The sequence below is a fragment of the Scomber japonicus genome, chromosome 11, assembly GCF_027409825.1.
Source record: "Scomber japonicus isolate fScoJap1 chromosome 11, fScoJap1.pri, whole genome shotgun sequence".
Taxonomy (NCBI): domain Eukaryota; kingdom Metazoa; phylum Chordata; class Actinopteri; order Scombriformes; family Scombridae; genus Scomber; species Scomber japonicus.
The window spans coordinates 17,205,365-17,227,237 of NC_070588.1; the positions used below are offsets into that span (position 1 = coordinate 17,205,365).

The following is a 21,873-nucleotide window of genomic DNA, read 5'->3' on the forward strand; positions in this document are numbered from 1 at the left end:
ACAACCTGACTTCTTAAAAAACACTTCCTATTCAGTTTATATTCACATGTGCTTTTTCCTCTCTGTGCCTGTCACTTTCTCCGGCAAGAAATGCCACGCTACTTGTCAGCCTCAGGCACAAGTCACATCACAGCTTCATCCTTTAACTGACAATGTAATGCACCCAAAGAGACACCCAATCACAAAGTCACTGTTTTACTGACGAAAAGAAAAGAAAAGTTACTAAACTACAAGGAGAAAGTACACAAGAGGGAAGGAATACAGAACCACTAGTTTTCCCTCCTCTGCACAGATGTCAAGAGCTCACCAAATACCAAGGGCTTTTACCTGCTACAGAGTTTGGTCTTGGCATCATGAGGGAGGAAGATGTCTGCAGTGGGTATGGATGTGGTCCCTCAGGTGTGTGACTTGATGGTTGCGGTGGTCCTAGTGCCCCTGCTGAAGTGTTGGACTGCTGCTGTTGCTGCTGATCTGTCCTGGATGGGGTGTCGGCTGGTGTGGCAGTGGCACTGTTGGAGTCTTCTTCTGCCACGGGAGAGCAGGTGTCAGCCCGCACGCTCTGTGCCAGGCCATGGCGCCCGCTGCCTCTCAGGCTGCCATCCTTACTCCACTCCAGACTGGAGCCGCTGCGGTCATCATTCTCTGAGGAACTGGTGATGGTGGCTGAAATTAGGCAAAGAAAAAAGAGAATTAAAATCATGTGAGCGAGGTAAGATGAGGGAAAGAAGCAAGAAATGTGAGAGTTAAGTATATTATCGGTCAGATGCTGAGCTATAATGAAACTTTCCGCTTTGAAAAACTCCCTACCTTTCTTCATTGTGCTGAGAAACACTGTTCCCCGCCTGATTTTATATTTGTACTGACAGTCTATGAAATGGGTTTACATTTCCTCAGTCTAGACCCTTCTAATGTCTTATTTTTTCTATCATGCAATGTCAACAATGACTCAATGCTGTAGTATAAAACAAAAAATTCACTTATACATAAATACACAAGATTAAAAAATAGAGTGAATGCATTTTTTTTAGTTCACACAGGTGTTTTGCTTACATGAGAACAAATCCCTTAATCCTCCCCTGAGGCTGACCCAGCCCTCTAACGCGATCCTAAAATATGAGCGGAGGGCCAAAGCTACACAATGACAAGCAGCTGGATACAGAAACATCAGTGCAGTCAGAGGATTGGAAATGACTAGCCAGCTGGCTGTGTTTGCATCACACACTGCTAATCTGAATTTCATAATGCTGCAGCATGTTGCATCATCACTAATATTAATAAATCAAACACATCATGGATCTTGTGACTCCTGTGCTGTTTACCTGAGCAAATATTAAGTCATTCATGATAGCAGTCACATCTAGCTCTGCTATGAGCATGTCAACAGGAGTCATTACAGTCTAGAAGCGGTTTCTGTGATTGCTTACTTGGTTGAGCTATAGCCCCTGGAAAAGAAATACATTACTATTTACTTTAAAATATACTGAGCTTGTCATTTTGCCAGGGTGAGCTGGTTTTGGTCATTTCTATGAGTCTGATACAGCTTCTCCTTCAGGTACATCATCGGAAACACCTCTTGGAGCAGATTTGTAAATGCTAAGGCAGTGCAAAGTCTCCCAATTCCACCATGGAATTCTAAATTAGTGCGCTTTTGAAATCAAATTTCAAAGAACAGGGAATATTAATCACAGGCAGGAATCTGACTTGTAGACACAACATACCTTTGTTCCTTTCCATAGCTGCACAGTCTTATCAAGGGGAGTATATGGGATGTTGTAGACTACTGTCACATTGTGTCATTGTTTAACAACAGGCATTTTGATGTATGTAATGAAGCTTTACACTGGAATGGATAGATGGACTGCAACACATGGTATAGGACTGCATGCCTCATCTTGGGCGGCAGCCAAAATGCTCAATGTTGGAATACTCCATCTCAGCTTCCATAAAATTTTAATCAGCAAGATATGATATTGTTCTAGGGGACAGAATGACTTACTCATGGTAATCAGTTATTTTTACAGTGTAAACTCTTCAATATTGAAAATCTAAATTGTTGTGTTGTCTGGCTTTGGCATGAATTGGTTTCTACTACAGAACAATCCTGTCAGTCTGTCGCCTAAATAAGCAGCACATTTTCTATTCTAGTTAGTTCATACAAGAATAAGGAATAGGTTAAACCTTATTCTCGGCTTGTGTCCCAAATCTAGAAGAGACTTGAGAAACAATCAAGGTTCAACTGAAGATAATTGCAGGATCATACAGAGTTACAATTTGCTATTGATTGCTCACTAAATATAACCAAAAACCATTTTCAAAATGAATTTGTGTGTAGTCATTAGAAGCTTTGTGTGTAGAAATGGCAGACAGATTAATACATCAATAGACTACGTCATCTTCTTGTCAGCTTGTGTAAATCCCCAGATGTCTTACATGCCTATTACTAGAGATACAGTACGTCAAACGGTGGCAACTGTCACCTCAATGCTCTTTCATGCCGGAAAAGCTCTCTATAAGCTCAATAACTGACACATGGTAGAGGCTGAATACAATCTGACACAAATGATATTCAGTCCCACAAAAAAATGCAGCAGTTTCAACAAAATGATGAATGACTGACAGCATGCAGATGGGACTTTTTGGTCTAAATCATAAAGTGCAGATGGTAATAGTTCTGACATAACAAATTGGAAACAGGAGAGTGTCATGGGAAATACTGTAAAATGTGATAATAAGCGATGCTGAGGAGGTGATAGTCTAACCTCATGTGCACTGTGTTGGATGTGCACATGTGTTGTACTGTGTAGGATAAATGCCAAAAAAGATTACCGAGAGGTCAGCAGAGCCTTTTTTCATTACTTTCTTATCAAACCCAGCAACTGATGGGGCCACTGGTAAGCTGGCAGTGGTAAAAGAGAAGCTGGCAGGAGATTTTCATCATTGCTAAGAGGCTGGCTACTAACGCTCCTAACTAAGCTACTGATTCACAGAGACTGCTTTCCCATTGGATCTGCAGCTGACTTGGCTCATTGCTGGCATTCCTTGCGTGGTTACTGACTATTTTGGCAAAAGCACCACAGGTGGTGATGCTAGATATTTGACAGACAGAGTAGAGTTATGCAAGCTGAGAATATGACATCTTTTGAATGGTTTAGTTCTACATCAGTCCATGCTATTTAAGTCAATTGCTTCAAATAGAAATGTAACAGTAAAATATAAACAAACAAAAGTGAATCAGACACCACCATTTTCTATCTCTGGCCTACCGGTGGTTAAATTAGCAGCTAGCTTGAATAAAGACATGGGTTCAACCTGTCTTACAACTCTTGTGGCCCTGGTCATGCATCATCCAAGTTGAAGGATATGAAAGACTGTTATCTTTTACCTATGATCCCACTGTCTTTGCTCTCAAGTGTGGAGCTTGGGCTAGTGATGGTCCCACAAGGGCTGGAGCGGCTTAGAGGGGGGCGGCTTGTTGTGCTGTTGAGTGTGGAACATGGGCTGTCAGTGCTGGGAGACGCCGTACTGCTGGTCAGTGTAGAGCAGGGGCTGATACCCTGGCTTGTCACAGAGCACTGGGGAGAAAGGGAAATTGAGAAAAGGGTTGAGGAATGGAGGAATGTGCTCTACTAATCAGATGTGTCAATGAAATATGAGGTCAATTCAATATAAACCGAATCTATTTAGCAACATTGGCAGCATGTTCACATTTTTTCAGCATGAGCAGCAATAAAAACAACAAAAATATCCTTTCAACCATATTTGGACAGTGAATTGAAAAATTGTAAAGAATGATGCGATCCATGTTCATTGCCTGTTTGACCTGGATCATGTGAAGGTGATGCAAAAAAAAAAAAAAATCCTTCACAAATAAACAAATCTTTCACATGTAAGCATGACACACAAGCTGAAGGGCTCAGTAAATGAAGCAAGGCTCAAAAATTACACACTCATATGTCTGGAAGAACCAAAAATAAGCCTGAGGAGAATTTCACAAGGGAAGAAGTCTCTACTTTGTTATGTTACAATAGGTACCTTTCTCGTGTCATCAAGCCTGTGTGACAACAAAACAGCAGCTGCATCTTTGTTTAAGCTGACTGACAACCATAAAAATCTGAATTAAGCTGGTTTGTCCTGTTTCCCCATCTTCCCTCAACTGTATTCTGATTCTACACTTTACTGTAGCTCAGGAAGGTTATTCTTGTCTTGAAGAACCGACGGCTTCAAACTATTCCACACCACAGAGATTAAGTCTGGTTATCACACATTACATTTGGAACCAACACCCTCCCCTCATCCTGCTTCATTCACAATAAATGCAGAGGTAGTAGTGGATGGTAGGCAAAGCACTAACTTTACAGAACAAAACACAAACAAACATGTCCATAATCTAATGCAGTTCCATGATTCATGGTTCAATGATCCAGTGTCTCTGAGAATTTGAGGTCTTGCTAACACAAGAACTAACCCATCAATTTTCTGTTACTACTACTGTTACAAGCTCAGCTCAAATTACATCAACCCCAACATACCAACTTCGCCTGCGATACTTTCACTCACAGTTATTTTCTGAAGCAGCACTCACTAAAGGGCTGTGTACACAAACACACTCCAAACCACCATCTCTAACCTCTTTTGTATTTTACATATTGTCCGAAAATCTTTTGAAGAACAAACCTAAACAATATCTCAGAATATGCAGAAAATTGCATTCAATTGCATTTAAAATCTCGTGCAAAATCCCTCAGTTATGTCAATAATAATTGCAGACATCTAATACCATTACATTACAGTATGACATTCCTGATTGTATATATAATAATAATTAAGCGATGCAGAAGGTTGTTATGTTTAAGGAGAGTAGAAATGTAATGGCAGTCAGTGAAATGTGTATTCTCTTGCTTTGTTTGCCTTGCAAGGATATCAACATGGCTGCACAAAAGAACAAGAGTCACTGGTGCTTCGCCAAATTGAGACAGAAATGCGAGTGACCTCTTGTTCAAGATCTACTGATTATGGTTGTTTAAAGGTCTACATGTTTGTACAATGGCAGGCTGAGAGAATACCAACGGCAGAATAGATAGGGATAGGGAATAGGGATGCTGTGTGGCTGGCAGCATGATTATCAACCTGTGGAATGCTGATGGTAACTAGTTTGTAGTGCTGCCTCCAATTTCTGATGTCTGCAACCGTGCCTGGCATTACCTTTCCTAACACTTCCTATTTCGAAGTCCCACCTGTTATTTGTGACAGTGTGCCAGTAGTTTTTGCCCGGCAACTTCCAGCCTGAGGCTGCAGCCATCTGACATACCGTACACACAGCGAGAGCCAAACAGCTTACTAACATTTAATAATTCACTGTGAGGTAGAGCTAAAAACAACATGCTGAGTTAAAGACATGTTGTAAAACAGCAGTATGAGGAAAAGGGAATTGCTGGCAGATGACAATAATGTGCTTCTCCCCTATCTCAAAACACACACCTACACACACACATAACACACACATGTAAACAAATACAAAGTAAAAAACCCATTATCATCTCATACTGCCCATTTACTCCTCTGACATCTAATGAACATGTTTTATACAATACTGTATGCCTCTTTCATGTTCCCAAAAATTGCTGGAACAGTGTCAAAACGTGTCCGAGACACGAGATGAATGAGGGAAGTGTAGCGTGCTGGGCTCTGCTCTGCTCCTCACACAGCTCCAGCTTAATTAGTAGAGCCAAACAAATTGAGGCTCAGACCTAACATAACTCTATTTCTGGACCCAGGCTTAGACACTCTTGTTACATACTCAAGAGCCCCTGGAATAGCACTCAAGTTACTGGGAGACAAACACACACACACACACACACACACACACACACACACACACACACACACACACACACATCAAAGCTTGCACTGAAATAAAACCGCATGCAGCCAATTTTAAATATGGACTTATCCTCTTTCAAACATCTTTAACATCAGAAACAGTTGGACAGTTACCGTTGTTTGTTGTTCCCAAAACAAAAGCCCAGGAATATCACTTAAATCCCCATCCAAAGATTATGCACAGGTGGGGAAAAAATGAATCAAACTGCAAAAAAAAAAAAAAAAAAAATCCATTCCTCTGTTACACTGTCACAACTCCTCCTCTTCTCATCCTTTCCCTCTCTCCTCTATCTCTCTATCTGTGTGCTGCAGCAGCGGCAGCAGCTGCTGTTGGAGGAGAGAGGGAGTGGGAGGGGTGGGAGAAAATGAAATACCTTCTTTTCATTCTTGTCGTCCATAGGTATGCCTGCCGAACCCGGGATCCCTTCTCCCAGTAAGAAGCCCAGCCTTGTCATCAGTTCCTGAGTGGCAGGGGAGGAGGAGCTTGGCTGTTTCTCTGCTTGCAGTTCTAGAGAAGAGGGAGCGAGAGGGAGAGAAATGCTCAATGTTAGCGGGTAAATTCCCTCTCTACACTGGATGGCCCACACAGGGCCACTCTGCCCGCCCTGCCCTCCTGAGCTCTGCTCTGAAATGCTTTGCTGCACTCTCCAGCTGCTGCTGATGTGGTGCAGACCCGGAGAAGGGGGAGGAAAGAAGAGCGAGGGAGTGAGAGAGAGAGAAAGGGAGAGAGGGAGTGTGGTGGCGGCTCTGGCTTGTGAGTCTGTCTGTGTGTGTGTGTGTGTGTGTGTGTGTGTGTGTGTGTGTGTGTGTTCTAAAAGAGACTGAATACTGTCTGAATAATGTCTAGCATTGTTAAAAAAGTAGTGACGGCGCGCACGTTTGTGTGTGTGTGTGTGCCCGAGCAAGTGTGTGCTGCAACATGCCTCGAGTGCCAATTCCAGGGCTTTCTGGTTGTTTACAGCTCTCACTCATAAAGGCTCTGAATATCAATGAGTGGACATAGGCTTTCTCCAACACAGCTTACACAGTCAGTGGTCTTTATACTTCTTTAAATTGTAATTTGAAGATCGTGTTGCCATCAGCAAGGCAGGGACCATTTGCAATCTATTTTCTGTTCATACCCATTGCCTGTTGGCTTTAACTAAAAAACAAAAAATAAAAAAGAACTCATTGAAAACACATAAGAAACTTTGTGTATCTTTGTGGCAATTGAATTAAAGTAGAGTCACAGCATTCCCTGAGAGAGCGAGAGAAGCAGGCAGTCTGATGGAGAGACAGCGAGGCGAACTTCCAAGGCACAAAAGCTTATTATACAGCTCTCTGTCAGCACCTTTTCCCCCTCTCTCCTTCATTTGCTCCTTTATCCTCCTTCTTCCACAGTTATTAATAATGCTGCCAGTAAATCTGATTAAATAAAAACACATAAAGTACAGTATACTGCCAAGCCCCAGCGTAGTATATAGACACAAATACATTACAATAATTGCTATCCATTTACCCAAAAGGTCAGCTAATTCTCCAACTCGTTAAAAAGGTTGGGTTTAATGTAGAGGTCAAAACTTGAGGCGAGTGGGAACTGTTTAACGAGTGAAATGTGGTGGTGTAAAACAGTTCAAAGGTAGCCTACCCTTTAGAGGAAGCATCTAAAAAGCTGCCACAACTGACAAACTCAGCCTTCTTTTTTTTGCTCTTTTTGCAATTTCTTTCTTTCACAGAGGAAAGAGTCAGACTTTACAGAAATGAATGTATTATCATAAAAATGGATTTCTTCTATCTATATCTGCCAAAGATTACTTCCAGTACAAGCACTAGGGGACACTTGTAGTCCCGTAATCTGAAAGTCTTGTTGTACCTCATTTTGTGAAAATGTCACCATAGCATCTTCAGCAACTCCCATTATGTGATAGGCCCGTAATAGCATATTACCTACATAGAGAGTTCAATCAACCTCATTCAGCCACAAGTGGTTTTATCAGGTGCAATATTTCACATAACATAAAAATTTAATTCACATGCTTAAAAAGCCTTTTGGTTTTGCTGATAACTCATCTTTAAAACAAGGATTGTCTCAGTTAGACCTTTTCATACTGGAGTTAAGAGAGCTGCCAAACGTTGTTCAGTTCCTATTTATATGTAAATAATTGTATTTTTCTTTTCATGGCCATGTGTGATGTAATCTGAACATCAGGGTCATAAGATCTGATCATCTGACCTACAGTAACAGTACGGTCTATTTATGATTGGCATCTTTGGATGAAGCTATAACTCAGTAGAAGAAATTCCACTCAGCTAAGTTGAAGTATGAATGCAAAGTGTGGCTGTAAAGCAAAAACAATTGGTCTGTTTTTGTTTTTTTTGTTTCATGTAACATAAACCTTAACAGTGATGTAGATTTATAGAATGTTAAGGGGAAGGGCTATTAGGATCAAAGCCAAAATTGACCTTAATGCTGACACAAAAATATTATATATATATAATAATACACCACAGAGATCCTTTGTAAAATCACAAATAGCTAATTATAAAAAGGAAGACATGTATTCCTTTGCTGTCTTGGTAAGGGGTAATGCTCTCTTAACACTCCATAGGGAGTCTGTCTCTGTAGCATTGCTCTCAGTGCTGCCATTGGGCCGTCAAGTTATATTGCAACAATAATGAAAGGATATTAGAGGAGGTCCATGTTCTTATGAGGACAGCATAAATTTAGTCACCAATAGCAGGACTGACAGCAATATTACAGAGCTGTACTCCCAACAGGAAGAAAGTCATAATATCCCACTGTGGATTTTACTACGCCCAATTCAGTACAAGGATCTCACTGGCACATCATATTTTAAGTTGTACATTTGTTATAATACACAACACAAATCATCTCTCTTGGCTCTGTTGTAACAAGAAGTTCTACCTTTACACTACAAGCTCTTATTTTCAGGATTCACCTAAGGCTTTTACGAAGTGTTGGTTAGCCAACATCACATGCATGCTGAGACAATCCCTAAATGAAAGAGGCCTATTGTCACACGCAAGGTCAATCCTGTTGCTGCTGTGTCATCAACACAATCAGGGAGCAAATAGTCCACCCTAAAACTCTGCAGTGAGGGCACGTAGTTTGCCATGGTTGGTAAATGGAGCTTTAACAGTACTTGGCTGTTGTATGTAACAACAGAAACACTTAATGGAAAGAGTCCCCTACATCTAGTGCAGATGCTCAGTGTCTTGCTTAAGGACATCAAACCATCAATCCTGCAATTAATGGACAACCTCACTATCCCATCTGAGCCACTAACTACAGTCATCTACACTCCTATCACTGAAAATGAATATGTTTTTAGACATAGAAAGCGCAGCTATTCAAGCAGACTGCACAGGTGGTGAGGCTTCTGTACAAAACAGATTTAGCCATTACAGTTTGGCACATGTTGGTTATGTGCCAATGAACAAAATGTGTTAGACAAGATACTTGTAAGTAATTCCAGACAAGAACATAGATCTAAGTAGATACTCTGCATAACATGTACCTTAACCCTTTGACCTGTCTACCTACTCTGCTGCCAGTGTTTTGCATTGCCTCTAGGCTATTTGCACCACCTCTTAGAAAAGCATTTGCTTTTAATTTTGAGAAACTGAAATATTCTATAGGCGGGAGAAGACAGCAATAATCAAATAGGCCTAAGATTTTCAGGCTGAATAAATTGACTATTACACAAGTGTAAATAGCATCATCTTTATTTCAAATATTGTGCAGTAAAACAAGACCTTATATTGAAAAGAAGTTCTTTATAAGGACGCTCAATCCGCTCACATAAATGCCTAAAACACCTAGCAGAACGGACTTGGCAGAAATTGAATATAATATTCAGAAGTATATTGTTAGTTGGTGAATAATCCCATGAAAATAATAATAGTTGTGTTTTTATTATCTTAGAATGAGCCCTTTACATTTACACAAGAAGCAGGTCCTCTTCCACAGAGGCCGCCATGTTGCACCATCATGTTCCTACAGTAGCCCAGAATGGACAAACCAAACACTAGCTCTACAGAGGGACTTTTGCAGTCATCGTATATTCTCCAACTCGCTTGGAGGGGGAGAGTGATGGGACGTGTATTCATTTGGTTGAAATCTGCAACTTCAATCCAATCCACTTTATTTATATAGCACAATTTTAACAAACACAAGGTTTCTAAAGTGCTGCACAAAAAGATAAAACTGAATAAATAGATAACATAATAGAAGTCTGAATGCCAGTCAGAATTTTCAGCTGCCATTTATTCTTCTATAGACACTACAAGTATTTATACACATTAGTTAGATCTCTACATAGTAATGAATGGTACTTATAATTTTTTTTAGTTTTGCTTTATTTTCATTCATAGAGGCTACTCGAAACAACCTCACTCTATCTGTTGGCCAGTCTCATCTGTTGTTGGTCAAGTGTGTTGCTTTCAGGGCATCTCAGCTGTGCTACTGAGAGAGAGGAAGCACTGCTCATTATTTTCCCTGCCAGATTTCTCCAACCTGTTTGTGGGTCAAATCAGCTACATTTCAGTGATGAGCTTTTCAAACCGTAGGGCCACTACTGCCCCTAAACTGATGGCATCTAAAGCTTTATTGGGTAATGCTGCTAATGTAACATATGTTGCTGTTGGTGTTTATCGAGGCTCACCACAATTATTGATAGTAAAAGTCTGCCAATGTACTGTAAGTACCACTCTATTTAAAAGTTATGTATACGAGTAAGTGGTATGGTTATTATTGTTTTATATTGTTTTATGTATTATTGTTTATTATTTTTTAGCTCCGTATTTGTGTGTGTGATTGCTGACAGCATACTTTCTGGTTGGAGGTGAACCAAATGCAGCTGCAACATTACACTAAAAGACAACTAGACATTTTATTACAGTGGAGTGTTATCATGGTTCATAACATGTCACTGAAAAAGTACTACAGACCTATCACAAGTAAGCACTTGTGCAGACAATGGCATCAGTGAGTCTTTGATAAGAACCCTTTCACTGAGAGAGAAACTAATAACCTATTAGGAGCCTGCAAGCTTAAATAAATGGACTGTTGACCTATAGACACATTTCTAACAAACTGTAGACTACCTCCATTCAAGTGATTTGTGAGTAAATGGGCTGGGAAATAGGTTGACAATTATAACCTACTTCCTGCAATTTTGTGGTGGATAAAATGCCATCCAGAAAAAATGAGAAGTTGAAGGAGCATCATTGCTCTCATGTCTCTTACAACAACTCTCATCTCGATTAACACAGTTTATTAATTGGTCCTGTCCAAATAGACTTCACACAACTTTGCTGGTCGTAATATACTACTAAAAGATTTTAGAAACGTTGCTCTTCTACCACTGCTCTTCAATAATATTTGTGAGAGCAAGGACAGCAAGACATCATAATATAATTGACAATATTTAAGGTTCTTAGGTGGACATGATAAAACTGTGGCAGTAGGGAAACAACAAATTTTAAGTATACATAAGGTAATAACTTAATGTATATGGATGAAAGGAAGTTATAAAGCAAAATGGCTGCCCAACACTTTATCCTTGGATGAAAATGAGCTCCTTCTGCTATGTATCTGATGAGTCCTCAATACCCTGAAGTAATGAAAAAAAACAAGGATGTGACAGGAACCACTTTGTTATTCCAGTAAGTGTACAGAAAATGGAGGCAAAAACAAAACAACATCGTTATCTGCTGCCTGAGGAAGTTTATGAGCAGGTGTGAAATAGCAGCCTTGTGGTGCAGTGATAGAAGAATGAAGAAGGAAGAAGGAGGAGGAGCAGTCTGTTCACGGGGAACACCGTGAACAGACTGGCTCCACAGAGCTGTCTCGGCTCTCTCCCTGCCGAGAAAACAATCCAGCCGGTGCTCATTAGCAGCTGGAGTTTCATTACCACAACAGTGGAGCCTGTTTAATGAACCTTCGATGAGAACATGCATCCTGCTTCCCCATTTGAGTTCAGAGGTACGAGGTGACGTGCCCTCCGAAGCACGCTGAGTGCAGTTATTGCACATTATAATGTTAGAACAACAAATGTCCTTTACTGCATGCACATATGGTGTATCCAATGAGACATTACAGCATATTAAGGTGAGACTGTTGATAATACAGTATCTCCAAGTAAAATGAGCTGTTATTATTGTTGTTTTAATGGTAGATATAGATTTTATTTATCACAACAGAGCTTTTTCATGCAGAAAGTTCACCCTTTAGGCCACAGTGGCTGTGCTACAAGGATCCTCCAAAGACGAGCAGCAAAAGATGAATGAAACCTTATCATTAAATAAGGAAAATAAGACAATAAATAAGACAAACAAGACACAAACTTTCAGCCAGTTGTTTAAAAGAAGAAATCAGCAATGAATCCGATATGGCATAGAGAGGAATAGATCTAATATTCTATAATGACAAAAAACAAACTACAGCCACATTCATCCCTGCTGCCTCAAAGTTCCTGCTTTCCTATATGGAGGTGGTGAAGAAAGCTTCCTAAATATCATTGCAAGTTCTGTGAAATGTTAACAATGGGTCTTGATCACACAATTGTGCTGAGTACCAAATGCAGCCAGTTTGTACAGACGCTTTATGTGTAACTGACCCACTAGGTTCATTCTTCAATGAAAAGAAATCTACCTGACATCCCTCTGTCTTGCTTTCTCAATACAGAATCACACCAAGACAATATGAATAATCTCACGTTGTCTGTACTATCTGATGAATGACCAATTTAAGGTGTGTGCAAAAAAAGGTCACCGGTGACACCACTGTTTCCAACAGTACATTTGCAAAAACATTCCTTGCATGCAGTCTGCCAGATTTCAGCTGTGGCTGTAAGATCCTCCATCAGATTACATCTAGAAGTAAGGAAATAAGGAAAAAGATCAGACCATATTAACCAAATTCACACATGGCTTCAAACCCATGAGGGGGACAAGAGAGAGACGTGATGGCAAGGGAGGACGGGACCTGAGGTTGAGTCTTGATTGACAGAGACAGAGCTCTGAGACCACAGCTGAAACAATTTTCACTGCCCGACTGTTGACCGCCTGTTGCAAATGCACTCATGCACACAAACATGCACATACCTAAACAAACATAAATGTGCTTGCAGACACATGAGCTAAAATAAAGAAAACACGCTGCATTTACACACATGCAAAAGAAACTCTACCCTTCCTCAAAGACAGAACTATGAGAAACAACTCTACTGTAGGGCAAACCCACGTTTCCTTTTTTTAGCCTACTGCACATCCTGCATGCCCACAACACAGAGACTGGAAAGCTATCCAACCTAAAAGTAAACTCCACATGTTGCTGAAATTGTGTCCATGCTTGGCCAAAATGACACACACACACAGACACACACAGACACACACAGACACAGACACACACACACACACACACACACACAAAGCCCCTTTACATCTCTGAAAAAATTCACTTGATTCGGGGCCTAAATGTCACACAGTTCTCATTCTGCAAACTCCCAATGAATTTTTCCAACTTAGTTTCTTCCGGCGCCGTATCGCACATGCTGACGCTGTCCTTGTTACAAAAGCTGCAATGTCAAACAACCCTTTCATCCTGTCTCAGCAATTCGGGGGGAAAAAAAGCCGGCATTGTTTACCCTCTCTGAAGTAGGTGACTACATAGGCTGAAAGATGCTCTCTTTATTGGTAAAGGAGAACACTGGAGACATCCTTGTCACATGCAATCCGTGGTGCACCATGAATATAAGAGTATCAAGTTGCTGTAGTAGTCCTAAGTCGCTGGAAAAATACAAATCCTGTAGGTGTAAATGAGTTCACATGGGAGGGTAAAAGGAAAAGGCAGAGCATGTGTAGTTGTGCTCAAAAGCCTGTCAGCTGTGCATGGGGCCTCATCTGACTACAGCTGAGTTATCACAGTTGGCCATCATTGTTCGTTGGCCAGGTTTTACACAGCTCCTAACTGTGCATAATTAGTTGAAAAACTTGACCCGTTCCTGTCATTTCTCAGCAGTAAACTTCTTTAACCTGTTAAGTACAGCTAAGAGAAGACAGAGGGAGATAGTTTAATTATTTTATGATTATTACATTTAATAAATAACTGTATAAGAAAGCAGTAAATGCCACAAGTAAGTAGCTATCTGATCTTGAAGGCGTATTGTTTATTTCTTCACTGTGAGAGCTGAGTCAATATTTGAGAACATGTAAAAGTCATTCCCAAACTTACAAAACAGTAAAATTCCCCTGAGATGTTCAAGGAGAGACTGCTGTTATGAACTATAAAAATGAGCTATATCAAAGCTGGGTACTGTTCCAGAGAGTGAGATGTAATTTCTTAGTTGTCATCAATTGACCAGTTTGGAATATGTCTCACTATCATTGATTGGGAGCTGACTAAAAGAATGCCGTTCAATTTTTTGTCTTAGCTTGATTTAAAAAAAAATGTACTCTCTATGATTGAGATTGAAGCAGTTGGATGTCTTTCTCTATTTTGTGGCAGCAAATGGATTCTCTGGAGGCTTGGTCAATAGATCTATCACATACTTGCGAGATAGTTAGGCCTGCTATAATGCCTGAAGAGTAATTTTAGACTGGCACAAAATTAGAAAAGAGGCAGTTCTGAGTACACAGGGTTAAAGCAACCACAACAAGGGCCACAACTGTTTTTTTTTTAAAATCACCTCGGGTATTACCTTTCTTTACTCTGTGTTGAGAAGCCAAGGAGAGAGAGGTGGGAAAGCTTTGGAAACACAGCACAGGTGTGTGTGTGTGTGGGGAGTGGGGATGTGTATATTTATGTGCAAGTGCTTCAAGGAGGATCTCAGGTCTGCAGAGGTGGGCACTGCATGGGGAATAGTAAAAAGGTGTTGAGGTATGGTGAGAAGGGGGAATGCTTTCTGTTAGTGCCAGATTTATACTTAAAAATATAGTATTTTACCATGACTTATCAAACTGCACATAGATTCTCTCCATAATTAAATTTCTGCTCCAACAATTCAAACCAGCTCTCTCAAATCTTTTTTTCTTCTTCTGAGAACACAACTCATAAAATGAGCTCAAACTGCCCGTTCACCAGCTGTCATGAGATAACATTTATCAGGCGTCCACTATCTGCCGGTAGCCCGCTCAAAGCCCAAACACTGCTGTGTGCCAGCTGAATGTCAGACACACCCTCGTGACTTGGTATGTAACAGTCGACAGTGACTGGGCTGTGCTGGGCTACTACTGTCTGCATATATGAGCCATGCACACTCAGAGGGCTTTAAATGCTGCCTTTTGCTAAAGATAACGCATCATACAACTCCACTTAAACCTATGGGAGGAATTTGAGCCCACCCTGTTCTGTTGGAAATCAAAACAGTTCACTTAGTGGAACACTACCCTCTACATACACAAACACACAACGCTCAACACAGGAGAGAACAGCAATAACACTAAAAAGGCACACCTCCTAAAAATGTGGAAACAGATCAACACGTACGTACATGAGCAACGACTGAAAAATTAAGGCTATTGTTCTCATCACATTTCCGTGAAACAAATCCAGTGCTTCGGTCAGACAATGTGTCCCCACACAGTGGAAAACTGACCCCTTTTTAATCTAAACACACACTTAAAAATAAACACAGCAGTATTGTGTGTTTGTATAAGAGGGTACATGAAGGAACAGGGCTCAAACAAACTGGTATTTACATGGACCACTCATAAAGGAACTGATGCTATCCTTAAATTATGGAGAACTAACCCTGATCCCATGGAAACAGCAATAATAATCAATGACACACAAGAATCACATTCAGCTGCAGTTCACAGTATGAACACAATGTTGTGGATTAAAGCTGACACGTACATATTTCACTCTTCAGCCAGTTTGTTAAAGTCTAACTTTTTCCAGAGTGTACAAAAACACAAGCAGACAAACATGGATAAGAGGCAAAACTCACCTTTGTGGGAGGACTCCTTGTTATCAGCCACCTTCCTCAGCGCTGAAACGATGGCATCAGAAGGAACACGAGGACTCTCCACATATTTGGGCTTCCTGATCGGACCTGCCAGCACAAACCGAAGATACAGAGAATATGAGAGAGAGCGAGAGAGCGAGAGAGAGTGAGAGAGAGCAAGAGAGAGCGAGAGAAAGAGAGAGAGAGCGAGAGAGAAAGAGAGAGCGTCAGACAGAGAGAGGGAGGAGAAGAAATGCAGAAGAGGACAGAATGAGAGAAACAGAGAGAGAGTTCTTGCTGGATTAATGTGTTCCAGATGGGACTAGAGATGAGAGGTGGTGGTGTCTTAGTTGGATAGGCTTGGTTGCACTCTGTAACTAACGTAAACTCTCTCTCACACACACACACTCTCTCTCTCTCTCCCCTCTCTCTTAGACAGCTCCCTGTGCTGATAGCAGTTCTGCTCTGTCTGACAACCCAGAATATTGTCTGCATGGCTGGAGACTCCTAGTAAAACACTGCTAGCCAGCTCTGGGAATGTAAACTACAGCAGGAAACCACAGCAATTAGCCTCTTAGAAACTTTAAAAATGAGCGATCAAACACACACATGCTGGAGATGTGAGAAACAGCAAAACAGATACAAGAGTTTTTTAAATCTCGTTTGGTCTATGAGCCATCCCTTGGAAGTATGCCTTCCTATTGCTGCAAGGATATAGTTGGATAGATTAAAGTCCAGGTGTCCTGGTGCAAGTCAGATGATGTATCTGGGACAGCAGTACGGGGCTTTGAGGACCATCTTTAGCGAGGAGTCAAGGTTAGCTGGCTGCTCTGTTCCCTCTGCTCACACCGTGACAGAATTAGAAAATCCCACAGCTCCGCGCAGAATGCTAGCTCACGGTGCTGAATTTAATGATAAACCATTGCCATACTTATGCCACTAGAGACACAGCTCATTTCACAAAATGTCCATATTTATGTGTGGAAAAGGATTTTCCCTTGTTGTCTACAACACATTCTTTAGAAAAATGTAATCTGCCCTAAAGAGACAACAGTGAGTTTATTTCTTTGAGTGAGGCCTGCTAATCTTTTCTAAGAATGGCAATAGAAGTGTTTACACATGCAGGAAATCCAGGAAAGACACTAGACTAAATACAAAGCCATGAAACAAACATCTCCCGAACAACTAGCTGTGTACTTTCATCTCCTCTACTTCTTGCCAACATTTTCCTGTGTAAAAAGGAAATATACTCCAGTCGAGACTCAGAAGCAGAAATTAAACTGCATAAAATCATTTGAAAAGAGGACGTGACTCTATAATTCATACCCATAAATCCATAGAAAATAGCAAGAGTCTGCCTCCCTTCACTACACTCTCCCATGCTACTTCAGCCTTGACCTTTTGCAACCCAATCCAAACTTCCTCCTCCTCTTCCTCCTCCTCATCCAGACTACTGTTATCAGATGACTGTATGTGTAACCCCAGTCATAACATAAAGATTAGATGTGAGTGTAGAGATAGCCATTTCCTAATACTAATTCCAATACCAGTCACTCCCACCTCACAAAGAATCCTCCGAAATCAGATGGAGCAATTTCTTAAACCACAGCTGCAATCACGGCCAAAGATACTGACAGTGGAAGTGGGGTGAGGGCGTTGAGGGGGTGGGGGAGGGGTCACAACAGCTATGTGAGAGGAAATTATATGCAAGTGTCACTGCAACAAACCAAGCATGAGAGTCAAAGCCAGCTTGATGCACAGTGCCATCTATGGATATGCAACTTGAAATGCATAGTGAGGGACGGGGCTTTAGATACCCTACAAGAGCTGCTGCCTCTGCAAACTGTTCTCTTTCTTATTAGCTGAGGTCAGACAGAAAGCCAGTCAAAAAGCTAGAAGTTGTGGTCGCAGTAGGTAATGTTAGAGTGTGAGCACAAAAAAATCCTTAAAAAAGGTGATGATAGTGATTATAATCTGAAGTTCGGATTTCAGATGTTACAGTATGACTCTGAACCAATTTAAATGTGTAAATAGATGTGATATAAGCCCAATCCAATAAAGTGTCTACGAAAGCAATCCAAGTCAAAGCCAAAGAGTCTGTCCTGAAAACTGACATTCATGTGTGGATGGTCAGGCACAACCTATTACCCAAGAGTCACACGGCTCCAATTAAAGCGGGACTGCACAGACAGAGAGAGCTGTGTGTGAGAGACACACTTAGTTCAGGTAAATATCTTGGACCAAGAGAGCACCATCTAATATGTTCCTTTGACTGTATTCCATCTAAAAACAACAGGGGGCATAGTTTGTATAATCTAAACCATATGCTTAAGTTCAGTTTCAGTTTACAAAAAGTGCCAGGAGGAACACAGGATCCACACATGAAATAACAAACATGTGGCCGGCAATCCCTGGTAATTTTCGGCCACATCTGAGGAGCTGATAATACAGGGAAGAGGCGAAAGGTCCTTCAGCAACACTCTGATGTTTGAGCATCAGCACATGTTAGACAAAGCACAGGGGGGAGTTTCTTTTCCATTCAAAATCTCATCTCCAGATTTAACGGGGTGCCATTACTGTGCCTGTCTGAATGGAAGCACTGACAAATAAGCAATTGCAGCCTATAACAAGCATGAAAAGGTCTGCGGGAATGGAAGTGTCAGGCACATGACCCTTGAAGGACAATGACAGAGAGGGAAATATGAGCGGTGCATGTCATTTTACCTCGGGTACAAAATCCACACAGTAAATCCATTTAAGTGCAGATTAATTGGTCAAATTCTACAGTTGACCATGGAAGAAAATTAAAGTGATAAAAGAACACCACCCAACTCTCAGCTTGGTCACATCTCTGCATCTCAGAGCCAGACGCAACAAATTAAAATGCATTACGTCTCAGTATTCTGAACATTTCCCCTGGCAGAGAGGACAAATGAGAAATATCTCATTGTTATGTCCCCAAAAAGCAGGCAGGCGCTCCTTAGAGAACAGAAAGGCTAGCAGATGGATTCAAAAGTATATTGAGTTTGAAAAGAGTAAAGAAAGGGAGAAACTGAAAAAATATAATTCTACTGATCTGATCAAGCAACACTTGTGTGGCTTTGAGATGATCAAGTCACTTTGAAGGATAGTGTTAGCTGAGGAGGCAAACTGGGGATTATTGTATGCAGCTGCAGCACATGGAGTATCTAACAAACAGGGTTGCAACTAAAGTTTGTTTCCTTATCAATAAATCTGCTCATTATTTTGTCAATTGACTTAACATTCTGTCCATAAAATATCTGAAAATAGTGAAACAGGCCTGTAACTACTGCCTAAAGCTCAATGTGACATCTGCAGATGTCTTGTTTCGCAGAAAAACAGTTCAAATCCCAAAGAAATCCAGTTTATAATGACACAAAACAGAGAAAAGCAGCAAATCCTCATGACTGAGAGGCTGGGGGGAGAGAGAGTTTGGCATTTTGCTGAAAAAAAAAGACTTAGATTAATCAAATTCCAACAAAAGTTGACATTCGTTTGTTTATTCGATCAATGTTTCATCTTCAATAACAAATATCAAGAGATGAAATATGTTAAGGATGCAGAGGGAGTGACAGGTAAGACAAGAGCTGAGTAAAATAGAAAAACTAATAAAAAAGACATACATGGTGTCATGGACATACATGTGATCAGTCCCCCCAAAATATTGTGTAATTCAAATATTCCGTAGAAGTGTGTCCATGTAAATAAATGTGCATGTGTATCTTGTGTAAGTATATGGTATATATATACATGGGGAGGATATATATAAGGGAGAAGAAGGGTTAAGAGGATTCTTTTACTCTATCTCTGGGGTAAAGCAGCCAGGCGAGCTGTGACTGCAGAGGACTATTTACTCACCGATATTCACTGTGAGACTCAGGAATCCATGACCAGGGAGCTATCAATCAGCACATGCACACACACACATACCAAACAGCCCGATACCTATGACCAACAACTTACAATGTCCAGTCAATGCCTGTCAAAGGGAGGATTGTTCATGCTTGGGAAATGATCAAGGACTTTTCACAGCATTCTTCAAGATGGACTCTTGACTTCTTCACATTTCAACTTTTTGAATGAGACAGTGTATGAAAGCTGTCTCACAACAGCCGTCTTTATGCTCCCAAAATGTCATTCTTCAACTGCACACTGCTCCATGACTCAAAGTGTTGCATGACGAACTCAGTTACCAGTTACTTATGGAGAGTATGAGTTATACTTCATATTAATAGCTGTACCAAGTTAATCTTTTTTACCACTACAGTTGCAAAACAGCTGAGAGCTTTTGTGACTAAACTGTATGTTATATAGTCACAACTAATCTCTTACATGCTGTTTAACAAGCTGGTGTGAATTATTTATCATCTGCACTTTGCACATGGTCATACATTTTCTGAAGATTTATGATTTTTTCTTTCCCCCTAACAGTTTACAACTGCTATATAAATGCAAGCCATTAGTATGATACAGCACTATATCATATGAGCATCCTGAGACTGACCGAAGAAGCAAGACACTGTAGGTGAATTGGGAATCCACCGCAGCTGAATAAGGGGATTGCATGTGATAAGGAGCTAAAGCAGGAGTGTAGTGAAGTGCAATGAAGTGGAGAACTGGATAGAACTTTTCACAGGGTGCCCAACAGAGGAACCTTTCAAAGGATCCCCGCAGCATCAAGGTCTTTTACAGCTCAGCTCTCAGAAAGGCATCAATATTCCCTCTGGGCTGTCTGGTTACTATCAATACCCCAGAGGTGACTTCAGGAGAGCTCACCTCAAAAAGAGGATACAACTGGCTTTTAAGAGAAGTTCCTATCTGCTTGATAGAATGTCAAAATAAATGGAGCTCATCTGTCACTGTAGAGAAGATGATGAATAATGCTATTGGAAGAAAATTGCTGCATGTTGTATGATTTGTCAGACAGAAAATGGAAGACCTTGTGTAAGGATACATCTGTAAATAGTTTGGCCAAGCAAAAAAATGATTGTGGAAGGTGAATTACACTTGAATTTCTCTGTTGCATGAGGTGATTTACGTTCAAGCGACCAGTCTTGATCTCTGCAACTACTATACAAAGCTTTAAGGACTACAGGCAAAACTATTGAGAAATGACACTGACACCAAATTACATTCGGAGTTATTTTATGCAGCCTGTTGTGTTGTCATCGAAAGCTATCATTTACATTTACACAGACACAAAACAACAAAAAAAACAGTAAGACTACACACGATGATTCAGACAGCTCATCATCAGTCATGGTAGCAGTCAGTGTACTCTGGGCAAACATTGCTGCCACAAAACGGAGATAAAGAGAAGATAGGCAAGTAAAAGGTCACAGTATCACACTGCTGGGAGGAAAAGTCATGGCCTGATAGGCTTAAACTGAATCTACTTGTTGGCTGGTGGAACAACATCATCATTATAATTTGTTTGATAATTGATTTAACTTTCAAAAACCAACAATATAAAAAATCACACAGTGTTTAACCAGCTGTGGGTCTGTGAGAAAGCAAGCCAGGGAAGATCTTCTTTCTTTCTCAAGGTCTTTTTTTCATTCTTTACACAACTATCTCTGTCACTCTCAATGTGTGAACGTGTGCAACACTATGAATGCCTTCCAGAAGAGTCGGTCTCTCTGTCTCTACAACAGGCAGCTCTTCACCCCACCTTCCAGTGCAGTTGGCTGAATGACAAAAAATAAGTTCTTGAAGCATTTCCAGCTCATTTGATAGAGAAATCATGTCTGAATAGTAAACTGTGCTCTCAGGTGGTGATTCGCCCACCTGCATGGCTGATCAATTAATGAATCATAAACCACTGACAGCCACAGCATTACATCCCCTGCCCACCCCCTCTCCCTCCCCCAGCTTTCATCAGTGCAAAAACTACTTAACTCATTTCTATATTTATAACAGCATACTAGAAACCACTCCCCCTGTGGCCTCTTTGCTAATATACAAATTAAAATGATACACTGCCCATGAAGCAATAAATTGATATGAACTGCGTTTTTATGAC

General features: G+C 40.7%; 1 protein-coding gene across 1 annotated transcript in view; it reads right to left on the minus strand.

The window, feature by feature from the left end:
- The window catches only part of LOC128367611 (protein TANC1-like), a 98,425-nt gene that overhangs the window by 38,686 nt on the left and 37,866 nt on the right, over positions 1 to 21,873 (minus strand). Inside the window, exons 4-7 of the mRNA XM_053328226.1 lie at positions 15,834 to 15,938; positions 6,255 to 6,388; positions 3,383 to 3,572; positions 328 to 663 (exon numbers count right to left, since the gene is read on the minus strand). Coding sequence (XP_053184201.1) covers positions 328 to 663; positions 3,383 to 3,572; positions 6,255 to 6,388; positions 15,834 to 15,938 — 765 coding nt within the window. The remainder of the gene's footprint in view (positions 1 to 327; positions 664 to 3,382; positions 3,573 to 6,254; positions 6,389 to 15,833; positions 15,939 to 21,873) is intronic.